This window comes from Hyperolius riggenbachi, chromosome 10, assembly GCF_040937935.1.
Source record: "Hyperolius riggenbachi isolate aHypRig1 chromosome 10, aHypRig1.pri, whole genome shotgun sequence".
NCBI classification, from domain to species: domain Eukaryota; kingdom Metazoa; phylum Chordata; class Amphibia; order Anura; family Hyperoliidae; genus Hyperolius; species Hyperolius riggenbachi.
In genome coordinates this window covers 4,310,340-4,332,255 of record NC_090655.1, presented here as the reverse complement: position 1 = coordinate 4,332,255, position 21,916 = coordinate 4,310,340, and the positions used below count along the sequence as shown (strand labels likewise).

General features: G+C 46.3%; 1 protein-coding gene across 1 annotated transcript in view; it reads right to left on the bottom strand.

The window, feature by feature from the left end:
• Window positions 1–1,356: 1,356 nt before the first annotated feature.
• The window catches only part of UBTD1 (ubiquitin domain containing 1), a 58,625-nt gene continuing 38,065 nt past the window's right edge, over window positions 1,357–21,916 (bottom strand). Inside the window, exons 2-3 of the mRNA XM_068257914.1 lie at window positions 9,953–10,180; window positions 1,357–1,826 (exon numbers count right to left, since the gene is read on the bottom strand). Coding sequence (XP_068114015.1) covers window positions 1,444–1,826; window positions 9,953–10,180 — 611 coding nt within the window. The 3' untranslated portion in view covers window positions 1,357–1,443. The remainder of the gene's footprint in view (window positions 1,827–9,952; window positions 10,181–21,916) is intronic.

Sequence of the window (21,916 nt, the reverse complement as noted above, 5' to 3'; positions counted from 1 at the left end):
ATTCTATATATGAAAATAAAAACTAACTTTGTTCTCACCAAACAGATCAGCATTTATATTTTTCAAACGATGGGTCTGTCAGACGGAGCAGTCATTCTGCCGACAGTTGCACGGGAGTACAAGCTGTCAGCAGACTGATAAGTGTTTTGGACTGATCCACCGAACGGATCAGTCAAAAACAGTCTTCTCAGTCTGCCGACAGCTTGTACTCATGTGCAACTGTCGGCAGAATGACTGCTCTGCGGGCCAGTTTGAAACAGTACGGCATGTGTACGCACCTTTAGGCTCACAAATTCCTTCAGATTTGTTTGGTGTACCAAAATACAGCCATTAACACAACGTTATAATGTTGAAAACAATGGGAATTACATGGCAACTTCCAATATCCAAAACAGCACCATGACCAGAGTTAAAGTTGATACATAATGGTAGAAGACCTGTTTCCAAAAGGAATGGGCAGCAACTCTTCCCCTTTCTGCACAAAGCTAAAGTTTTAAAAAAAAGACTGAAGTTTAACTTTATAAATCAGAATAAAATCCACAAATTAAATTTCCTAAATAGTGATTTTTTTTTCTAAAATTTCAAGTTCTGCTCTCTAACCCTGTATACACATTTGTGTTGGTGGAGTGATGAAGCCAAAGACTCGTCCTCTAAAACCTGCAGTTCTCAACCCAATCTCGATTTACATGACCCAACATGTCTAGCAAGGCATTCTGGGACTCAATCCTCCAAGGTACTACATTGGTTGCCAACGTCCCAACTAGACTATACAAAGGCCACACCTCTTTACACTCAGTGCACCAGTGATGGATAAACTTCGGAGGAAATGGAGATACTGTTAGCATTAACCAGTTTATCTTCAAATCTAAATGAGAAAAAGTTGGTTACTTGGTGTGAGGAACACTTACATATTTCTCTCACATGGGCCCTTATTTACTCTATTCTAGAACACAAACATTTTTATTGCATACAGGACCAGGCAACCAAAAAACAAAAATATGCCCATCAAGAGGAAAAAAAAAATCAAAAAAGTCCTCTTTACAAAATAGTACAAAAACTAATATGCTTACTCATCAGTACCCGGTTGCTGTTCAGCAGCTATAATGAAAGGAAGAGTTTGACCCAAATATATAAAAATACCCCCCCCCCCCCCCGTTCCCCCATAATCCTCTGCTTGTTCAAGAGTCAGGCCAATCAAGGATTAGCATGCAGAAATCATCATCCATAATGAGGTGATTAAGGTGTGCAACCAAAACATTAATAGTGCAGCATTTCAGGATCTCCACAGTCACCCTCTCCATCTCAAACCCTTGTATTTCTACAAGACCACCATTACGGAGAAGACAGACAAGAAAGGAGAGGAGGACCTAGCAGCCAGCCTTTACTTGTCTTCAATGTGTTCAATGGTCTCATCCCAACCACTTGGTCTTGTTTTGCACGTGGTCAGTTCTGGATGTCTGCAGGTTGGTTAACGATAACCTGTATCACAAAGTCCTTCTGAATCTTAGTCTCTTGCAGTTTCATCCTATCTGTCAGTAGTTTCCCCGAGAAGAACCACCTCTGCCAACAAGGTTCGATACCCTCCGCGGAATGCAGCTTCCGTTTCATTTGGCCGATAGTGTCAGTCATGCTGGCATTGAGTTTAACGTCCTTCCCGTTGGAAAGGCGTACTTTGAGCTGGAACTCCCGCCTGTTTGGTGCTGGGTCTGGGGCGTCGGTCCCGTCGTCTTCGCTCCTCTCCGTGATAAGGTTAATGGGCGGGGCCAGGCAGTAAACCGGGAGCTGGTATCGTGTGCCAAGTTCATCATAACATTCTGTTAGAGAACCTGAAAAAAACAAACGTGATTGAAGTCAGACAAAATAGAAACTTTATTCTACTACACGTTCATAGGGAAAAATGGTCCTTAAATAGAATCTGTATTGTTAAAATCGCACAAAAGTAAACATACCAGTGTGCGTTAGGGAACATCTATTACCCTCTGTCACAATTTCGCCGCTCCTCGCCGCATTAAAAGTGGTTAAAAACAGTTTTTAAAAGTTTGTTTATAAACAAACAAAATGGCCACCAAAACAGGAAGTAGGTTGATGTACAGTATGTCCACACATAGAAAATACATCCATACACAAGCAGGCTGTATACAGCCTTCCTTTTGAATCTCAAGAGATCATTTGTGTGTTTCTTCCCCCCTGCAGCTATCTTCCACTGAAGTTTCAGGCTGCTCTTTTCTTCCTGCAAACAGCTTTGCCCTTGTTTGTAATTCTTCAGTATGTGAAAGCCCAGCCAGCTCAGAGGAAGATTTAACCATCTTGTAAAAGAGAGAAGCTTCCCTAATCTAAATAATACACAGGCAGTGTGCATAGAGGGGCCTGGAAGGGGGAGTTCATAGCAGAACCACAACACTGAAGAACTTGGCAGCCTTCCAGACACAGGCTGACAAGTCTGACAAGGGAAAGATACATTGATTTATTACAGAGACTGTGATAGTAGAAAGTGTTGCAGTAAGCCAGAACACATTAGAATAGCTTTTGGAACTAGTAGGATGATAAAAAAACAGGATGCAATTTTTGTTACGGAGTCTCTTTAACACCTACATGAAAAATGCAACGCTTTGTGCAGACTGAACATATATTTGTTCTGCTTCTGATATCAGTTGTGAGCGGTGGCATTGCTGGGGCCAATGTTTTGGTGCCCATGCCCTGAATTCTAAGCAACCACTGGATCCCTACCCTGGAGCCTAAGGTAGAAATAGTTTAGGGTCTATTCAGCATAGTTATGTTTGGAGAGATCTGCCGCCTAAATAGATTGTTGGGCTAAATGCTTCCCACGTTATAGGTTCCTTTTTTGGATATGTGGCCTAAATATGCCACTAGGCTATTTTTTTCCTAATTGGGCAACTGCAGCTTTAAGGGCTCGCGGCAGGACCGCACAACTCAGCACACAAGTGTCCCACCCCTTCTCCCCACCAACAGAGCTTCCTGTTGGCGGGGTTTGATCACTCCCCCAGTGTATAAATTTTTTTTACAAATATTTATTGTATTTGAAAATAATTACTTTTTTTTGTACGAGTTCTAGATGTGAAAGAGCCCTTCAGCCTACAGGCTATTTTACCCTTCCCGCCAAGAGCCATTGTCACCTGTCAGCGCTCCTCCCATTCATTAGGCCATAACTTTATCACGGCTTCTCACACCTGACAGATCTATATACTGTTTTTTTTGCCACAAATTAGGCTTTTTGTGGGCGATACTAGTTTTCAGTAATTAAATTTTCTATGCATTTTATAGGGGAAAAACAAGACAAAAAAAAAGTTATAAAATGCATTATTTCTCAAATTCCACTCCATATAATTTTAAAATGAGTAATGAAACTATAAAAAAAAAAAACCCATTTTATTTTCCTGTTAGACCCAGTGATTATAACATTTAAAATTATGTTCCTAGTACAATGTATGGCGACAATATATGATTTGTTAATAAAGAATGTATCCTAACAGTGATTTTTCTTTTTCGCTGCTAGATGGAGCTGCAAGGGTTTTTTTGTTTTGTTTTAAATACTTTTGTAATGAATGACCATGGCCCCTGATCAGGGCCACGTCTATTCATTCAAGGCATGAGAATGATGAAGGGGAACACTTGTTCCCCTTCATCAAATGCCGCCGGGAATGAGCAGCAAACACGTGCACCCGCCACATTAACACTGGACGAGGATACGCGTCCATTTAGACTTCAGCAGCTTCTATCTGGGTGATTAGAGTGAAGTGGTTAAAGCCTTCAGTTCAGTATTTGGTAACGAGCAGCACTGAACACATTGCATAGTCCATATACTAAGCTAATCATGACCAGACACGCACGCTACATACTCTGCACACAGCTCATGATCAGACAGGCAGCGTCACAAGAGATTGTCAGCAGAGTTTCTGCAGACGCTCACACTGCCTTCACGCAGAATTTGTTGGAATTCCCCCTAATGTATTTTTTTACATCTACGAAACAAGTATGTTCACATTCTAGACTAAGGAAAAACAGGTTTTTCACTTGGCCGTCAAAGACTGCAAAAATCTCAAACACTACAGCTAGCGATGATTCCAATATACAGCAACGGCCAATCCGATATCTTCACACTACAGCTAGCGAGGATTCCAATATACAGCAACGGCCAATCCGATATCTTCACACTACAGCTAGGCAGGATTCCAATATACAGCAACGGCCAATCCGATACCTTCACACTACAGCTAGGCAGGATTCCAATATACAGCAACGGCCAATCCGATACCTTCACACTACAGCTAGGCAGGATTCCAATATACAACGGCCAATTAGATATCTTCACACTACAGCTAGGGAGGATTCCAATATACAGCAACGGCCAATCAGATATCTTCACACTAGCTAGGGAGGATTCCAATATACAGCAACGGCCAATCCGATACCTTAACATTACAGCTAGGGAGAATTCCAACAAACAGCCAATCGGATATCTTCACACTACAGCTAGCAAAGATACCCCCTCGCTGCATGTTGGTTCAGGGGCTATGGCTGAAAGTATTATAGGCAAAGGATCAGTAGGATAGCCACAAAACCAGTATTGCTTAAAGGAATACTATCGATACCCAAGTGTTCTAAAATGACAGTGTGCAAATAATGTCTAAGTAGCTGTGTAAACAATTTCCTACTTTTCATGTTAAATATCAGAGGCAAAAGCTGTAATTTATTGAGGGTAGGATTTAGCTATATTGGGACAAATCAATTGCAGAAGGGGTGTCTGCTTCAATGCACAGCCAGAGTTGCATATCAGACTACAGAAAGCAAATATAAAACATATCAAACTCTGAAAAGAGCAGAGGAAATTAACGAATTGTCACAGCTTTTCATACTGTTTTTGCTTTCAGACACTTCAGTCAGAAACACAGGACACAGGAGCTGCAGCTGTTGGGAGCTCTCTTCTCTGTCACACACAGAGCTACACATAGAGTTAACTGATCAAGTGTGAGGGGAATTTCCCCTCTCCTCATGGCTCAGTCAGCCGTCAGTTTTGGCATCAGTAAACTTTGAAATTATTTTGCTAACCGAAAACAAAGAAGTTGCTACGAAAATATATACACCAGTACTTAGCAGCACTTCCCAAACAATTCCTGTGTCAGTTGAAAAAAAATATGTGAATCGATAGTATTCCTTTAACTACTTACTAAGAGGTTTCCCCCCCCCCCCCCCCCCCCCCTTCTAGGCCAGAGCAATTTTCACCTTTTAGTGCTCATTCCATTTATTCACCAATAACTTTATCGCTACTTAACTAAAATCTACATCTTGTTTTTTCGCCACCAATTAGGCTTTGTTTGGGTGGTACATTTTGCTAAGAAATATTTTATTCTAAATGCATTTTAAAGGAAATCAGAAAAAAAAATTGAAATAAAAAATACTCAATTTTCAGCTATTCTAATATTAAAATAAAAACCATCATTTTATTTGCCCAATTGTCCTGGTTATTACAACATTTAAAACAATTCCCTAGTACAATTTATAGCGCCAATATTTTATTTGGAAATAAAGATGTATTTCTTCTGTTTCGCAACCATGGCTGATTACCATAATTGTAAAACTAACAGTAATATACCCCCCCCCCCCCAAATGACACATAAAAAAAAATACATACCGATAAGTTACCTTAGTGACTAAACTTTTTTAACCAGCTGAGCGGTCTGGACGAGCTCAGCCCGATTTTGATGAAATAAAAAGCAGCACACGCAGCCGGCACTTTGCCAGCCGCGTGTGCTGCCTGATCGCCGCCGCTCTGCGGCGATTCGCCGCGAGCAGCGGCGAAAGAGGGCCCCCCTAGCCGCCTGAGCCCTGCGCAGCCGGAACAAAAAGTTCCGGCCAGCGCTAAGGGCTGGATCGGAGGCGGCTGACGTCAGGACGTCGGCTGACGTCGATGACGTCACTCCGCTCGTCGCTATGGCGACGATATAAGCAAAACAAGGAAGGCCGCTCATTGCGGCCTTCCTTGTTTATTCTGGGCGCCGGAGGCGATCGGAAGATCGCCTCCGGAGCGCCCTCTAGTGGGCTTTCATGCAGCCAACTTTCAGTTGGCTGCATGAAATAGTTTTTTTTTAATTTAAAAAAAACCCTCCCGCAGCCACCCTGGCGATTTAATCAGAACGCCAGGGTGGTTAATAATTGTCATTAACAGTGAGTGGGGGGGGGGGGGGGGTAAGGGTTTGATAATAACATATTAGAAAATGTGTCTTTCTTAAATAAAAATGATGTAGGTGTAATTTATTACGACTCCTGAGGCATCTTCCTGCCGCGTACTAATAGTACATAAACAGGAAGTAACGTGCGCAAGTGTAACTTCGTTTATTACAATGACTGCATACATCTCATGGATGCCGGCGATCTTTGACACCGGCACTTAAATAGGTGAACAGGATCTGTTAACCCATTCACTGATCACCGGGCTAGCGGGTGGCCGCAAGAACACGCACGTGAGCATGCGGCGGCTGTTCGCTGCTAGGGCCATATACCTATGCCCAGTGTGAAAACTGCTGTCCTGAAGGGCCTAGATATACTGCTGCGAACGGCATAAGTGATTAAAGGAAATAAATATGGCAGCCTCCACATACCTCTTGCTACAGTTATCCTTTACCTTAAATCGCTAAAATAAAAATTGCTACGAAAGATGCCGAGAGTCACTGCTGAAATAGCTTTACAAAAACGCTAACAAAAAGGATGAGCAACTGACTGTGATCCAGGCCTGGATCTATATCACAGGAGCCTATAGGCACAGATGTCCTGGCACCCTAGACTCCGCCCTCCATGCATGCAGGCCTGGATTTACATCACAGGAGCCTATAGGCACAGATGTCCTGGCACCCTAGACTCCGCCCTCCATGCATGCAGGCCTGGATTTACATCACAGGAGCTTATAGGCACAGATGTCCTGGCACCCTAGACTCCGCCCTCCATGCATGCAGGCCCGGATTTACATCACAGGAGCCTATAGGCACAGATGTCCTGGCACCCTAGACTCCGCCCTCCATGCATGCAGGCCTGGATCTATATCACAGGAGCCTATAGGCACAGATGTCCTGGCACCCTAGACTCCGCCCTCCATGCATGCAGGCCTGGATTTACATCACAGGAGCCTATAGGCACAGATGTCCTGGCACCCTAGACTCCGCCCTCCATGCATGCAGGCCTGGATTTACATCACAGGAGCTTATAGGCACAGATGTCCTGGCACCCTAGACTCCGCCCTCCATGCATGCAGGCCCGGATTTACATCACAGGAGCCTATAGGCACAGATGTCCTGGCACCCTAGACTCCGCCCTCCATGCATGCAGGCCTGGATCTATATCACAGGAGCCTATAGGCACAGATGTCCTGGCACCCTAGACTCCGCCCTCCATGCATGCAGGCCTGGATCTATATCACAGGAGCCTATAGGCACAGATGTCCTGGCACCCTAGACTCCGCCCTCCATGCATGCAGGCCTGGATTTACATCACAGGAGCTTATAGGCACAGATGTCCTGGCACCCTAGACTCCGCCCTCCATGCATGCAGGCCTGGATCTATATCACAGGAGCCTATAGGCACAGATGTCCTGGCACCCTAGACTCCGCCCTCCATGCATGCAGGCCTGGATCTATATCACAGGAGCCTATAGGCACAGATGTCCTGGCACCCTAGACTCCGCCCTCCATGCATGCAGGCCTGGATTTACATCACAGGAGCTTATAGGCACAGATGTCCTGGCACCCTAGACTCTGCCCTCCATGCATGCAGGCCCGGATCTATATCACAGGAGCCTATAGGCACAGATGTCCTGGCACCCTAGACTCCGCCCTCCATGCATGCAGGCCTGGATCTATATCACAGGAGCCTATAGGCACAGATGTCCTGGCACCCTAGACTCCGCCCTCCATGCATGCAGGCCCGGATCTATATCACAGGAGCCTATAGGCACAGATGTCCTGGCACCCTAGACTCCGCCCTCCATGCATGCAGGCCAGGATTTACATCACAGGAGTCTATAGGCACAGATGTCCTGGCACCCCAGACTCCGCCCTCCATGCATGCAGGCCCGGATTTACCTCACAGGAGTCTATAGGCACAGATGTCCTGGCACCCTAGACTCCGCCCTCCATGCATGCAGGCCAGGATTTACATCACAGGAGCCTATAGGCACAGATGCCCTGGCACCCTAGACTCCGCCCTCTATGCATGCAGGCCAGGATTTACATCACAGGAGCCTATAGGCACAGATGTCCTGGCACCCTAGACTCCGCCCTCCATGCATGCAGGCCTGGATTTACATCACAGGAGCCTATAGGCACAGATGTCCTGGCACCCTAGACTCCGCCCTCCATGCATGCAGGCCTGGATCTATATCACAGGAGCCTATAGGCACAGATGTCCTGGCACCCTAGACTCCACCCTCCATGCATGCAGGCCTGGATCTATATCACAGGAGCTTAAAGGCACAGATGTCCTGGCACCTTAGACCAGGGCTGTGGAGCCGGTACAAAAATCATCCGACTCCAGGTGTCCAAAACCGCTCAGAGTCTAATTTTTACAAAGGCTATGGATTAAAAAAAAAAAAAAAAAAAAAAAAAAGTAAAAAAAATCATCCAACTCCGACTCCAGGTGCCCAAAATTGCTCAGAGTCCACAGCCCTGCCTTAGACTACGCCCTCCATGAGCCTATAAACCCCTGCCGAACCGCGCCGCAAGCATGCTGGCTGTCCTTGCTGTCACTTCTTCCTCACTTTGCTTGCCTGTCATAGGTGCCCCTTTGCATTAGGTAGCCAGAAGTACCCTTAATACTAAGTAGCTAGAGGTGCCCCTGACTGAAGGGAGATCTCGTACGTGGAACGCTGAGAGCCAAGGGAGTAACCTCATTTACACTCATTAGGACTCTGCAGAGGGAAGGAGGGAGGGAGGCGCTTGGAGAGAAGAGTGAGCCTTTCCATCATCAGGCGCCTATAGGCACATGCCTACACTGCCTTATGGTAAATACGGCCCTGCTGCAAACAGTGATCTGTGGTGGGTTCCAGGCTTAGTTTTTGGGAGAGAATGTCAATAAACCAAAGCGTAAGGCCTGAGGTAACGCCTCACTGAGGTTTAGTGGTCTCTTTTTGGTAGTAGAGATTGGAAATAATTACCACTAGCGTGCAAAGTAAATGAAACATCACTGAACTCAGAAATGGACCAATGAATGGAGCTCACATCTTTCAGACCATCCCTAATGGGCACAATATGTTAGCAAACTACGAAGGGAAGACAAGTCCAAACGTGACAAAGTGTAAAGCATTTCGACCAGGGCTGGTCCTAGACTTTTTGCTGCCTGTGGTAAACTGATGAGGATGCCCCCTACCCCCGATTTGGTATGATCGCACAGCATCCGACAATTTACTCTGCTTCAGTCAGCAAGCTAGCAACAACTTGAGACATGACATGCTGCAGCTCAAAACAATAACACGCTGGCTGGCAGCTGCCAGTCTGACAAAGTGCTCACCATCAGCCAGTTGGCCATCCCCCATTCCTCCTCTGTAAGGACAGCAGTGCCACCTCCTCCCTTCTGCTGTGCAAGTCACATGAAACACTGCTGCTCTCCTGCCTCCCCAGTCCTCACTTACTGTCAGACTCCTCACACAGCACAACAAGCTGCTTTTCCCCAATGCTGCTCTCCTGCCTCCCCCCTCCTCACACACTGTCAGACTCCTCCCACAGCACAACAAGCTGCTTTTCCCCAATGAGGACCTCTTCACCTCGCTCTCCTCTCGCTTCTCCTCCTACTCTCACTGCATGCGGTTTGTTTAAACACATTACAAACATCTCTGCGCCTGATGCAACAGTTTCACCTTGCTTCATGACAGAACTGGCCCTAATTTCGGCTGCAGGACCCACTTACATGAAATTCTAAGTGCTTATGAAGAGAAATACTTTACACCTACCATGAGGTAATGTAATACTTGCTCCATCCACAATGGCTTGGGCCAACTCGTGGTCATTGGCTTCCACTGCAAAGGCCGCGGCTTTCAGTGCATCCCAGATCTCCCTGCGTCCCTCAAACGCTGGCGCCGTGTCCCAGAACTCGTCCCTTTTACTGCGCAGCTGTCCATCAGTCATGGGATAATCGCTCTTCCATCGCGGCCGCTCTTTCTTTAAAGGCTCGTTGCGACCTGGTGAAGAAAGTTTACAGCTGTCAAACAATTCATGGCATTTCAATACAGGACGCAGCGCGGGGGCACCGCACAGGACGCAGCGCGGGGGCACCGCACAGGACGCAGCGCGGGGGCACCGCACAGGACGCAGCGCGGGGGCACCGCACAGGACGCAGCGCGGGGGCACCGCACAGGACGCAGCGCGGGGGCACCGCACAGGACGCAGCGCGGGGGCACCGCACAGGACGCAGCGCGGGGGCACCGCACAGGACGCAGCGCGGGGGCACCGCACAGGACGCACCGCACAGGACGCAGCGCGGGGGCACCGCACAGGACGCAGCGCGGGGGCACCGCACAGGACGCAGCGCGGGGGCACCGCACAGGACGCAGCGCGGGGGCACCGCACAGGACGCAGCGCGGGGGCACCGCACAGGACGCAGCGCGGGGGCACCGCACAGGACGCAGCGCGGGGGCACCGCACAGGACGCAGCGCGGGGGCACCGCACAGGACGCAGCGCGGGGGCACCGCACAGGACGCAGCGCGGGGGCACCGCACAGGACGCAGCGCGGGGGCACCGCACAGGACGCAGCGCGGGGGCACCGCACAGGACGCAGCGCGGGGGCACCGCACAGGACGCAGCGCGGGGGCACCGCACAGGACGCAGCGTTGGGGCCCGTCACAATAGTGCTCTATAAGATTCTGCAGATGAGGATGGTTAGGGTGTCTCTGCTATGCTGGGAAGAAAATGGCAAACTGAGCAACAAATGTGTCAAAATAAGGGATGGTCAATAACATGCAAATAATTCTAGGTTTATGCAAATTTTATGCTACTTTATGGACCACTCCCTGCAGGACTGGGTTAACTCCACGCTGCATAAATCCACCTACAATTTGCAATAATTCAGAGTCACTGGCATCACACCGACCACTCTTGGTTAAAGTGTGAGTATTTGGAAAGGGGCAGTTTTCTATGCCTTTTGTGTGGTGACAGTAAACTGGCTGCAGTGTGTGCCTGTCCTTGCTATAATCTGCTTTGACAAACTGTTCCTACATTTACAAATTGCAGTTCCTATCAGCACTACAGGGCATTACCGTGTACAAAGGCAAACCAATCGCAGAGTTATGTCTGGTACACACCATGCAATGTCCCACCAGATCAAACGGATAGTCTGACAGGTCTGATCCGATTTCCAATCATTTTTCTGATCGATTTTGAACAGGAGTGTTCGGTAAAGAGCAGAAATCAAAATCGGACATGTCAGAAATCATCAATTCGACCGGCTGATCTGACAGGAAATTGTAAGGTGTGTACCAGGGATTAGACTATTGAGAATTTATTTTTGAAATGTAAATGATGGCAGTGACAGGCAGGTATTTCAATACAGCTAAAAGTAATACAAGTCCACAACATCATTGATCGATTGATAAAGCATCATTTTAAAGTGGAGCTGAACTCTTGCACAGGGCAGAAGGAAAGCAGAGAAATGCACCCTGTGTGTATTTAGAGAGTTCAGCCTGTCTAATTCCCCCTCATTAGTGACTAATCACAGCTGTCATTTGATCTCTCAGCTGTGTCAGCTGGCTGCCGCGGCAGATCTGCTCATTGTTAAATACAGGATGTTAACCACATGTCTGCTTCCATAAAAGCAGGAAGTAGACACTGCAGATTTATTGCAGGATTTGTATCAGCTGTAACAAAAATGTTTTTCTGTGAAAGGTTATTATGCTGTTGCTCATCTTTCAGAGCTGAGAGAAAGTTCTGAGTTCAGGTCCACGTTAACACACATTCAAGTATAAAGTACATTAAAGGGGCACTATGGCGACAAATTGTAACATGTAAAATATGTGCAAACAGACCAATAAGAAGCAAGTTCTTTCCAGAGTAAAATGAGCCATAAATGACTTTTCTCCTATGTTGCTGTCACTTACAGTAGGTAGTAGAAATCTGACAGAAGTGACAGGTTTTGGACTAGTCCACCTCTTCATAGGGGATGCTCAGCAAGGCTTTTATTCTTTATAAAGATATTCTCTAAAAAGGATTTAAACAATGATGCTGGCCAGCTTCCCTGCTCGCTACACAGTTTTTTGGCAGTTGGACAGAGCAACGGCCATTCGCTAAGTGCTTTTGAAAATAAATTAAATCCCTGAGAATCCCCCATGATGAGATGGACTAGTCCAAAACCTGTCGCTTATGTCAGATTTCTACTACCTACTGTAAGTGACAGCAACATAGGAAAAAAGTAATTTATGGCTAATTTTACTCTGGCAAAAATATTTGTATATGTTTGCACATAATTAAAAATTTTAAATTTTTCACCACAGTACCCCTTTAAAAGCACAATTAGGCACATAAATGCTAAATTTGTATAGAAACAAGTAGCTGTGTAAGAGAAGCCAGCAGCAGGTCATACATTAGATAAACACACGTGGATGCACTGTGGTGAGGTGATTACTCTCGTGTCAGCGGTGAGGCTGCCAGATTACCGCCACATATGCCGGCGTCACCGCGCTCCAGCGGGCAGGAGAGGGTGCTGCTGGGACAGCGGAAAGGTCACTTTCATAAGGCGAAGTATTTTTAGCTCCCTGAATTACCCATCCAGCAATGTGCAGCATGCAGGAACAATGGCGGATTACGCTCAGCATCTGACAGGCCAGGAGATTAGCACCACGTAAGCCTGGCAGCTTCACAAATAAACCAATTATGGCTAATTGCTCGCTCTGGTGAGAGCGCTCAGGGAGATGGCTCAATGATCTGGCCTTATTCAGCAGCTACGGTGATGGGGTAAGAAAAGAAATAAGGGGGCCATACACTAGGCGACCAGCCAACCAACCATCCAATTCGATTATCATAATCAAATTGGATGAAAATTGGCGCTGCCAAGTGCATGCCCGACCGACAAAGCGACCAATTTCGGGACAGAAATTGGCTGCATGGTCGATCGCACACGTTGGTAAATTTCGGGCCGAGGTTGGTTGGTCGGGTGCACGGCGGTATGGCGGCCGATTTGCAAACAAGCAACGAGACGACAAAACCCCCGCCGCAATGTATAAATGTGTGTAGTGCATTTATACATTACCTGTCCGGTGTCGGCCTCCACGCAGTTTCCGTCCATCTCCGGGTTCCGCATACACGCCGGCGGCGCTCTGACGGCATGAAGGTGCATAGCGGCTGACGTCAGACGCTATGCGCTGCTAGCGTGTATGCGGCTTACCCGGCAGGATGGACGAATGGACCCGGCGAGCTGCTACAGGACAGGTAATGTATAAATGCACTACATAATTTACATACATTTTGGGGGCAGTGGCGGGGCGGACGCGGCGGCTCAGCAGATTCCCTGATTTCATGCTGAAATCTGACAGGAATCGGCCTGTAGTGTATGGGCAGATTCGATTAGAGACAAATGTATCTCTAATCAGATTCGATTATAGATACATTTGTCTCTTGGTCGAATCTGCCCATAATCGTTCTAATGTATGGGCACCTTTACACTTCATCGGTCACCTTTACCCTCAATTACAGCAGAACGCACCCCCTATTATACAGAATGGCTTAAGGTTCTCGTAAAGTTTGGTTTGCACTAGAAATGCCAAACTTCACAGAAAGAGCAGACTTTCCGTGTATTTCACTTTTCTTTGCGCTTGTAAAGGGGACTCTTCTCTCGACTGCGAAGAGAAGCGACACACCCATGATGTCATCGCTGGCTGCCACTTCCTGTAAGCCAATTTCTAGGACAGCAATGCTGAAAGCTATAAAGACAAAACTGCTGGCCATCACACTCCCAGGACTGCTGTGCCTCTTCATTAAACCGGATAAGAGATGAAAAACTGACTATAACAAGTAACTTGTATATGTATATGTATAGGTCTTATCTAAAGTTTGCATATCTTTAAAAGTTTATGATAATTTCTTCCTGTGATACAATGAGGGCAGCCATGTTCTGTTTGTCACATTACACACAGGCACTGATCTGTATCTCCAGCCCTCAGTCTGTGACAAATTCAGTCCCCTCTCCTCCTCCCTCCTTTTCTCTGCCTCTGAAATCTCTGGCTAGTAACCTCCTCCTGCCCAGACTGAGCTCCCATAAGCCCTTGCTACAGTGCCAAGGCACAAAAGGCGCTGTGGGCGAGGCTTGTTTAGTTTATAGGGAATTAGAGTATTAAAACAAAACAAGTATTTGGCTTGAGGAATGCCCTATAAAGTATATGAAAGGAACACAATTATGCAATGAGTAAAACGTTTCTCGGATCCACTTTCAGCGGGGATGGTCAATCCCGTTGAGGCCTGGAATCCACTAGAGCGTTTAGGGAACACTTTCAAATCGCTAGTAATTTCCTTAAACGCTCTGCCAATGTAAATTGATAGGACAGATTCCACTACAGTGATTGCGATTCAGGAAATCGCAAGACATGCAGCATTTTGGGAGCGTTTCCACTCATGAATTGTATAGGAGCAGGTAAATCGCTTGCAAAACACTACCACAAATCGCTAGCGATTGCATTTTGCGCTTTCTAGTGGGTTCCAGGCCCAATTCCTGAGTAGATGTGAATTTAATTCTAACATGTATTCAGCCTGGAAAAGGACCAAATGCATAAAACACGTCATCAGTAATCCCCACGTTCCGCCGCAGGCTCCTCGTTACCAAACAGTCAAGGACTGTCTTACGGGTTGGGGAGAGTCTTCGGAAGCACTCGGGCTTCAGAGGACAGGCCAGTCCGTACTGCGCACACATCCTCTCCGGCGCACTCGCTCATGCGCAGCACAGAGCTGCCGGTCTTCGGGAACCAGAGTGCTTACGAAGATTGCTGAAGTCTCCTATATTTCCTTATAAACAATGCCAGTTACCTGGCAACCCTGTTAATCTTCTGGCATAAGTAGTCAAAACCCTGGAACAAGCATATGGCTAATCCAGTAAAACCTCAGAGTACCTGATGTGCTGCATGCTTGTTCAGGGTCTATGACTAAATGTATTTGCGTCACAAGTTTCAGGACGACTGCCAGGCAAACTGGTATTGTATAAAACCAGGTAAATCTGGCAGCCTTCATATCCCACTCACCTCAAGTTACCTTTAAAGGGAACCTGAAGCGAGAAGTATATGGAGGCTGCCATATTCATGTCATTTTTAACAATACCAGTTGCCTGGCAGCCCTGCTGATATGTTTGGCGGCAGTAGTGTCTGAATCAAACCAGAAACAAGCATGCAGCTAATGTCAGCTCTGACAATGTCAGAAACACCTGATGTGCTACATGCTTGTTCAGGGGTTAAAAGTATAGAGACATGGGATCAGCAGGACAGCCAGGCAAACCACCTGAATTTAAAGTTACACTGAAGAGAAAATAAACTCATGATATAATGAATTGTAACTGTAGTACTGCTTAGAAATAGGACATTAGTAGCAAAGAAAAGTGTCATTGGTTTCCAGTACAAGAAGAGTTAAAAACTTCAGTTATCCATGCAAAAGAGCTTATTTGAGCTATTCCATCCAACTTGGGCCAAAGACAACCCCGTTTTCTGAAGCACGGAGACAGCCAAGAAACAGTGAGAGACAGCTTGAGAAGGTTCTACTACAGGGAAGTTCAAAGGGTTATTAAGCTCTGCTCTGTTTTATAGTTTAACCACTTCACCCCAGAGGGTTTTTTACCGTAACAGACAAGAGCGATTTTCACCTTTCTGTGCTCATCCCTTTCATTTGCCAATAGCTTAATCACTACTAATCACAATGAAATTATCTATATCTTGTTTTTTTCACCACCAATTGGGCTTTTTGGGGTTGATATTTGTTTTCAGTAATTACTTTATTTTCTATGCATTTTAAAAAGGGAAAAACTAGGAAAAAAAAAATACAAACAAAAAACAAAATTTCTCCAATTTCATCCTCTATAGTTTTAATATAAACACTGCTACTACTGTACATAAAGCCCACACATTTTATCTGCCCATTTGTTCTGGTTATCACAAGATTTTAATGATGTCCCTAGTACAAAGTATGGTGACAATATATTTGGAAATTAAAGCGGACCCAAACCAAACATTTTTTTTAATTAAAAATATTTAGTTGCAACACTCTGCCACATACAAAGATAAAGAAACACTCCTTCAAACCTATGAGCATTTCAGTGCATGCTTTTCACCCTTCTCTTTGCATAACTAGGGTTATACAGGTGGCAGCCATTAGCAATTCCTCCATTGCCGGACACCACCTACTCCACCAGTTTGCCGGATTTTGTCCCGGCAATTTGAAAGGAAGGGAGGGGTTCCTCCAATATATGTAAAATATTGTATATTTGTCATCATGCAACTGAAAAAAAGGCTGCCATTTATTATAATTTAGAAAATAGATTTTATTTCTGAAATCTTGTATTTTTAATTTGGGTCCACTTTAAGGTGTATTTTTTCTTGTTTTTTTTTTTCACCATTTTCACATGCACGGGAATGCACACGCGGGAGCACGCAGCAGCAGCACTGTCTGACTCCTAAAACCAGGGCTGTGGAGTCAGTACAAAAATCTTACGACTCCAACTCCTCAGTTTATGAAACCACGACTCCAACTCAGACTCAGACTCCGGGTACCCAAAATGGCTCCAACTCCGACTCCTTAGTCTAATACTTAACAGGGCTGTGGATTTTGTACAAAAATCATCCGACTCCGACGTTTATGAAATCAACGACTCCGACTCCGGGTGCCCAAAATTGCCCCGACTCCGACTCCACAGCCCTGATAAAAACATCCTGGAGCCATTAAGAGGCTCTAGCAGGAAGTTTTTTATAAGTTAGCTTGTCATTAACCTCCTGGGGGTTACAATTATATCGCCCAGGAGGTGGCGTAGCACTATTTTTTAAAATTTTTTATTTTTAAATCATGTAGCGAGCCCAGGGCTCGCTACATGATAGCCGCTGTGCAGCGGCATCCCCCCACCCCCTCCGATCGCCTCCGGCAATCAAAGCAAACAGGAAATCCCGTTCAGAACGGGATTTCCTGTTTGGCTTCCCCCGTCGCCATGGCGACGATCGGGATGACGTCATCGACGTCGTGACGTCAGAGGGAGTCTCGATCCACCCCTCAGCGCTGCCTGCCACTGATTGGCCAGGCTGCGCACAGGGTCTTGGGGGGGGGGGGGAGCGGCGCGGCACGGCGGGTAGCAGCGAATCAGCGCGGAGCGGCGGCGATCGGTATATACACGCAGCTAGCAAAGTGCTAGCTGCGTGCAACAACAACAACAACAAAAAATTACGCAAATCGGCCCACCAGGGCCTGAGAAATCCTCTGTGGCGGCTTACCGGGATTAGCCCCCAGAGGGTTAAGTGGTTAAGAAGCAGAGTGTAGTTTGTAGACCACGAACATGACAGGATGAGGTCATAAGTAGAAAAGCTACATAACTGAAAATAAAAATAGGTGACTATTTTCTTTGCTACTAATCTATAAATTATCCATACTACACATACAAATCATATCATAAGTTTTTTTTTCACTTCACTGTCAACCCCCCCCCCCCCCCCCGTTTTTTTGCGTTCAGTTTGCCGGCAGAGTCCTCTCCGCGATCTGCTTCTCACATCAGAACGTTCGCAGTTTTCCTCCTGTCCAGGCATTAGGGGAGCGCATCAATGCCAAGTGCCAGATCTCTTTTAATGTGAGGGGAATGAGCTTTTTATGCCGTATCGGGGGAAGCGCTGTGCGAAAGAAGCGCGAATAGCGTTTTTTATTCCAGGCTGCCCACAGCACGAAATTCCAGCTGATTCAGGAAAAGCCGACGCCTTCCCAAGGTCATTTCATGCTCCAGGCATTCCTTACCTGGGGGCCCGACGCTCCGCAGCTCAGCACATAGGAGGACCCCGATATGGGGCGGCGATGGAGGTCATAAACACGTTATTAAAATAGCCTGGTGTTAATGCAATGCAGGCGGGAATCTGCATAACGAAGGCGAGGAGTTCAGCCAATACTGCGTCTGCAAAACAGCCAGGGCTCATCTAAAGGAGAACTCTACGGCGAGCTACGGGCAATATTATAATAAGCAATGAAGATCTAATAGCGGCAGCATATAAAACGTTTATTGCAATATATCTGCTATTAAATAAAAAATAAAAAACCCACTGCACAATAGAATGGAGTTTGAGATTAGAGGAACCCAGAGACCTATGGAAGCTGCCATATGCATTTCCTATTAAAAAATGCCACTTTCCTGGCAGCCCTGCTGATCTCCGACTGCAGTAGTGTCTGAATCACACACCGGAAACAAGCATGCAGATAATCTAGTCACACTTCAGTCAGAGGACCTGATCTGCCGCATGCTTGTTTAGGGGCTATGGCTAAAAGCCAAGGCACAAAAGGAGCTGTGGGCGAGGCTTGTTTAGTTTATAGGGAATTAGAGTATGGAAACAAAACAAAAAAGTATTTGGCTTGAGGAATGCCCTATATGGAAGGAACACAATTATGCAAGGAGTAAAAGTTTATCTCGGATCCACTTTAATGATTACTGCTATTCAAAATATCTATAGAAGTAATTATTAAGAGCACAGGACCAATAGAGAGCTAATACTGCAGTTGAGGGAGGGCCCCTCTGGCCCTGCTGCAGTCGCAACCTCTGCACCCCTATTGGTACACATCAGGGAACCTCATATCTACAGGCTACATGCAATGCCAAGGAACCGCCAGCCCATAGTGTGACAGACCTCATCTTCCATCGCTCAATGAGCAGCAGAGAGCTCCCGCCATTACATTAGGAAGCAGTATGCTGTTGCCTCTTATAGAATGGGAGATTGTCTTAACTTCCAGGCAGAAGCTAATTTTATTAATGCCATTATAGCCTGACTATAATACCCGCTCTGCAGGTGAGGTCCTCGGCAACCATTTGTAAATTAAATTATCCAGATGTAATCTTGGAAATAATCCGCTGCACTCGAAAGCCCCCTTTTAAGAAGCTGTCCCTGGAGCCAGACAGACATCGAGATCCTACAGAGAACAGACCCACTATTGATTTCTCCATCTTCTGGGCAGATTAACTCAAATCTTTCCCATCCTCTGACAACGTAATTCCATCCCTGACATTACAGTCTGCAAAGACGGCGAACAGAGGAAAGCCCATCTAGCCAAACCTTCACCAAGAGGTCACGTCTCCTGGCCACATCTGACACCGGACCAAGGGCTTGATTCATAAAAGCGTGCTAAAGCATAGAACGAATGTAACGCGCTCAAAGTAACACGCGCAAGGTTTGCGCACATAAAGAGCAAAGTGCGCCCGACAACTTTCGTTAACGCGTAAATCTTTACACACGCAAACCTTCATGTGTTACATTGCGCGCTAAACACATAGCACGGTCATGCTATGCTTTACCACGCTTTTGTGAATCAAGCCCCAAGAGTGTGCCGAGTGAGGGGCATGCGCAAAGTTCTGGCCAACCCCTCACCAAATGTCAAGTATTCCGACCCGAGAGTGCTGAGTGCGGGGAATGCGCAAAGTTCTAGCCAAACCTTCACCAAGAAGTCACATCTAGCAGCATCTGACAGCGGATCCTGAGCGTGCCGAGTGAGGGGAATGCGCAAAGTTCTAGCCAAACCTTCACCAAGAAGTCACATCTAGCAACATCTGACAGCGGATCCTGAGCGTGCCGAGAGAGAGGAATGCGCAAAGTTCTAGCCAAACCTTCAAATCTCCTGGCCACATCTGACACTGGACTTAAAGTGCGACAAGTGAGGGACATGCGCAAAGTTCATGCTTCATCCTCAGTGGCACCAACACCTACTTCAAACAGTACCAGAGATACAGCACACTGGTACATTATACAATAGATCTGGTCTCCGGTGCAAGAATGGTAAACCATGTTAAAAAGGACACCTGATGTGAGAAGAACATGGAGGCTGCTGTATTTCCTGTTAAACAATACCAGTTGCCTGGCAGCCCTGCTGATCTATTTGGCTGCAGTAGTGTAAATTGCACCAGCAACAAGTATACAGCTAATCTTGCCAGATCAGACCATAATGTCAGAAACACCTGATCTGCTGCATGCTTGTTCAGGGGCTGTGGATATAGCGACGCTCAGTGAGTAATTTGGGCGCTGTCAAAAGACTGAGCACAAATTCCTACAAAACACCAATTCTCCCACCAGCAAATCGCTGGAAGCTGAATTACACCCCCCCCCCCCCCCCCCCATCCTGGAGGGGGAATGGTAATTAACGCTTTTTACCGATTCATAGGTATGCTGCTCTTTAGATTTCAAATGGATTTCATGTTGAAGTGTATGATAAATCAGTCTGCCCAGAGAGCTCTATTCTCTACCACACTGCAGATTCCATTAGCAGCAGCTCTCCAGCTTGTCGAGTAATCCACCCAGCGCATCACTTATGGTGCCCATACATGGTACAATATTTTCATACAATCTTACCATTTCTATGTACTATAAGGGTAAACAAAGTGAATATACTGAAATGATATTTTAGGCAGTTCCCTTATATTGCATAGAAATGGTAAGATTGTATGAAAAGATTGTACCATGTATGGCCACCATAAGGGAGATCGTAGATCGGCGCAACTATAAATAATGAGGCCCTCCAGCAAAAAACTGACAGGGCCCCCCAATGTTGACACCCCTTCCCTTGCCTCCCCCTGGTGCCCCTCACAGCCTGGGGGCCCATCTCACAAGTGCAGCCATCATGATCCTCACACCCATAACAAGTGTAGCCAGAAAACACCTGATCTGAAGACTGGGCCTCTTTACCAGAGGAAGTGACAGTTGTGGCCCCTTATGGTTCTGGGCCCCCTGTAGTTGTGCTCCTGCTAGCAAGCTCTTTACACACTGCTGATTGCCAACAATGTGTGCGAAATGCAGCTGTGCAGAAAAGGATGCAACATATCCACCATCATGAACCATGGCTTGCAGGCTTATTTAGTAGGTATATAGCACTGACATGTTCTGCAGCGCTGTACAGAATATATTGTCTTGTCACATAACTGTCCCTCAGAGGAGCTCACAATCTAATCCCACCATAGTTATGTCTATGTATGTATCGTAGCCTAGGGCCAATTTAGGGGAAAGCCAGTTAACTTATCTGTATTGTTTTTTTTCTATTAAATGTATGAGGAAACAGTAGTGCCCAGAGGAAACCCACACAGATACGGGGAGAACATACACATTTTGTGCGGATAGTGCCCTGGCTGAGTTTCGAACCAGGGACTCAGTGCTGTAAGGCGAGAGCGCTAACCGCAACACCACCGTGCTGCTTCTGGGCTCGGTTGGAATCTGCTTTGGATGGCAGATCAGTCGTTCATTTGTTTCTAAGGATATAAATCTAGCCGTGTGTACAGTATATACTCCAAAGTAATATTCATAGAGAGACTGACTTATTAGAAAATACTTCATTATACAATTGGACAGCCTCCGTATGTGTAAGAACTAGAGTAATGTGCGGAGATTGTGATACTTCCACCTTCGCTCTCTGTTCCACCTCTCACAATCAATGTAGAGAACACCCCAATAGCATCAAACCCCAAAGCTCGTTGCCTAGGGTTAACTCTGGACTCTGAGCTCTCCTTTATACCGCATATCACCACATGAACTACCTCCTGCTACTTCCATCTCAAAATCATTTCCAGAATCCATCCCTTTCACAAGAAGCAACTAAAATGGTTGTGCATGCCCTAATCATCTCCCGTCTGGACTACTGCAACACACTACTCTGTGGTCTACCAAAAAGCAGACTGGCACCTCTCTAATCCCTACTAAACTTCGCGGCCTGTCTCATCCACCTCTCTTCTAGATCA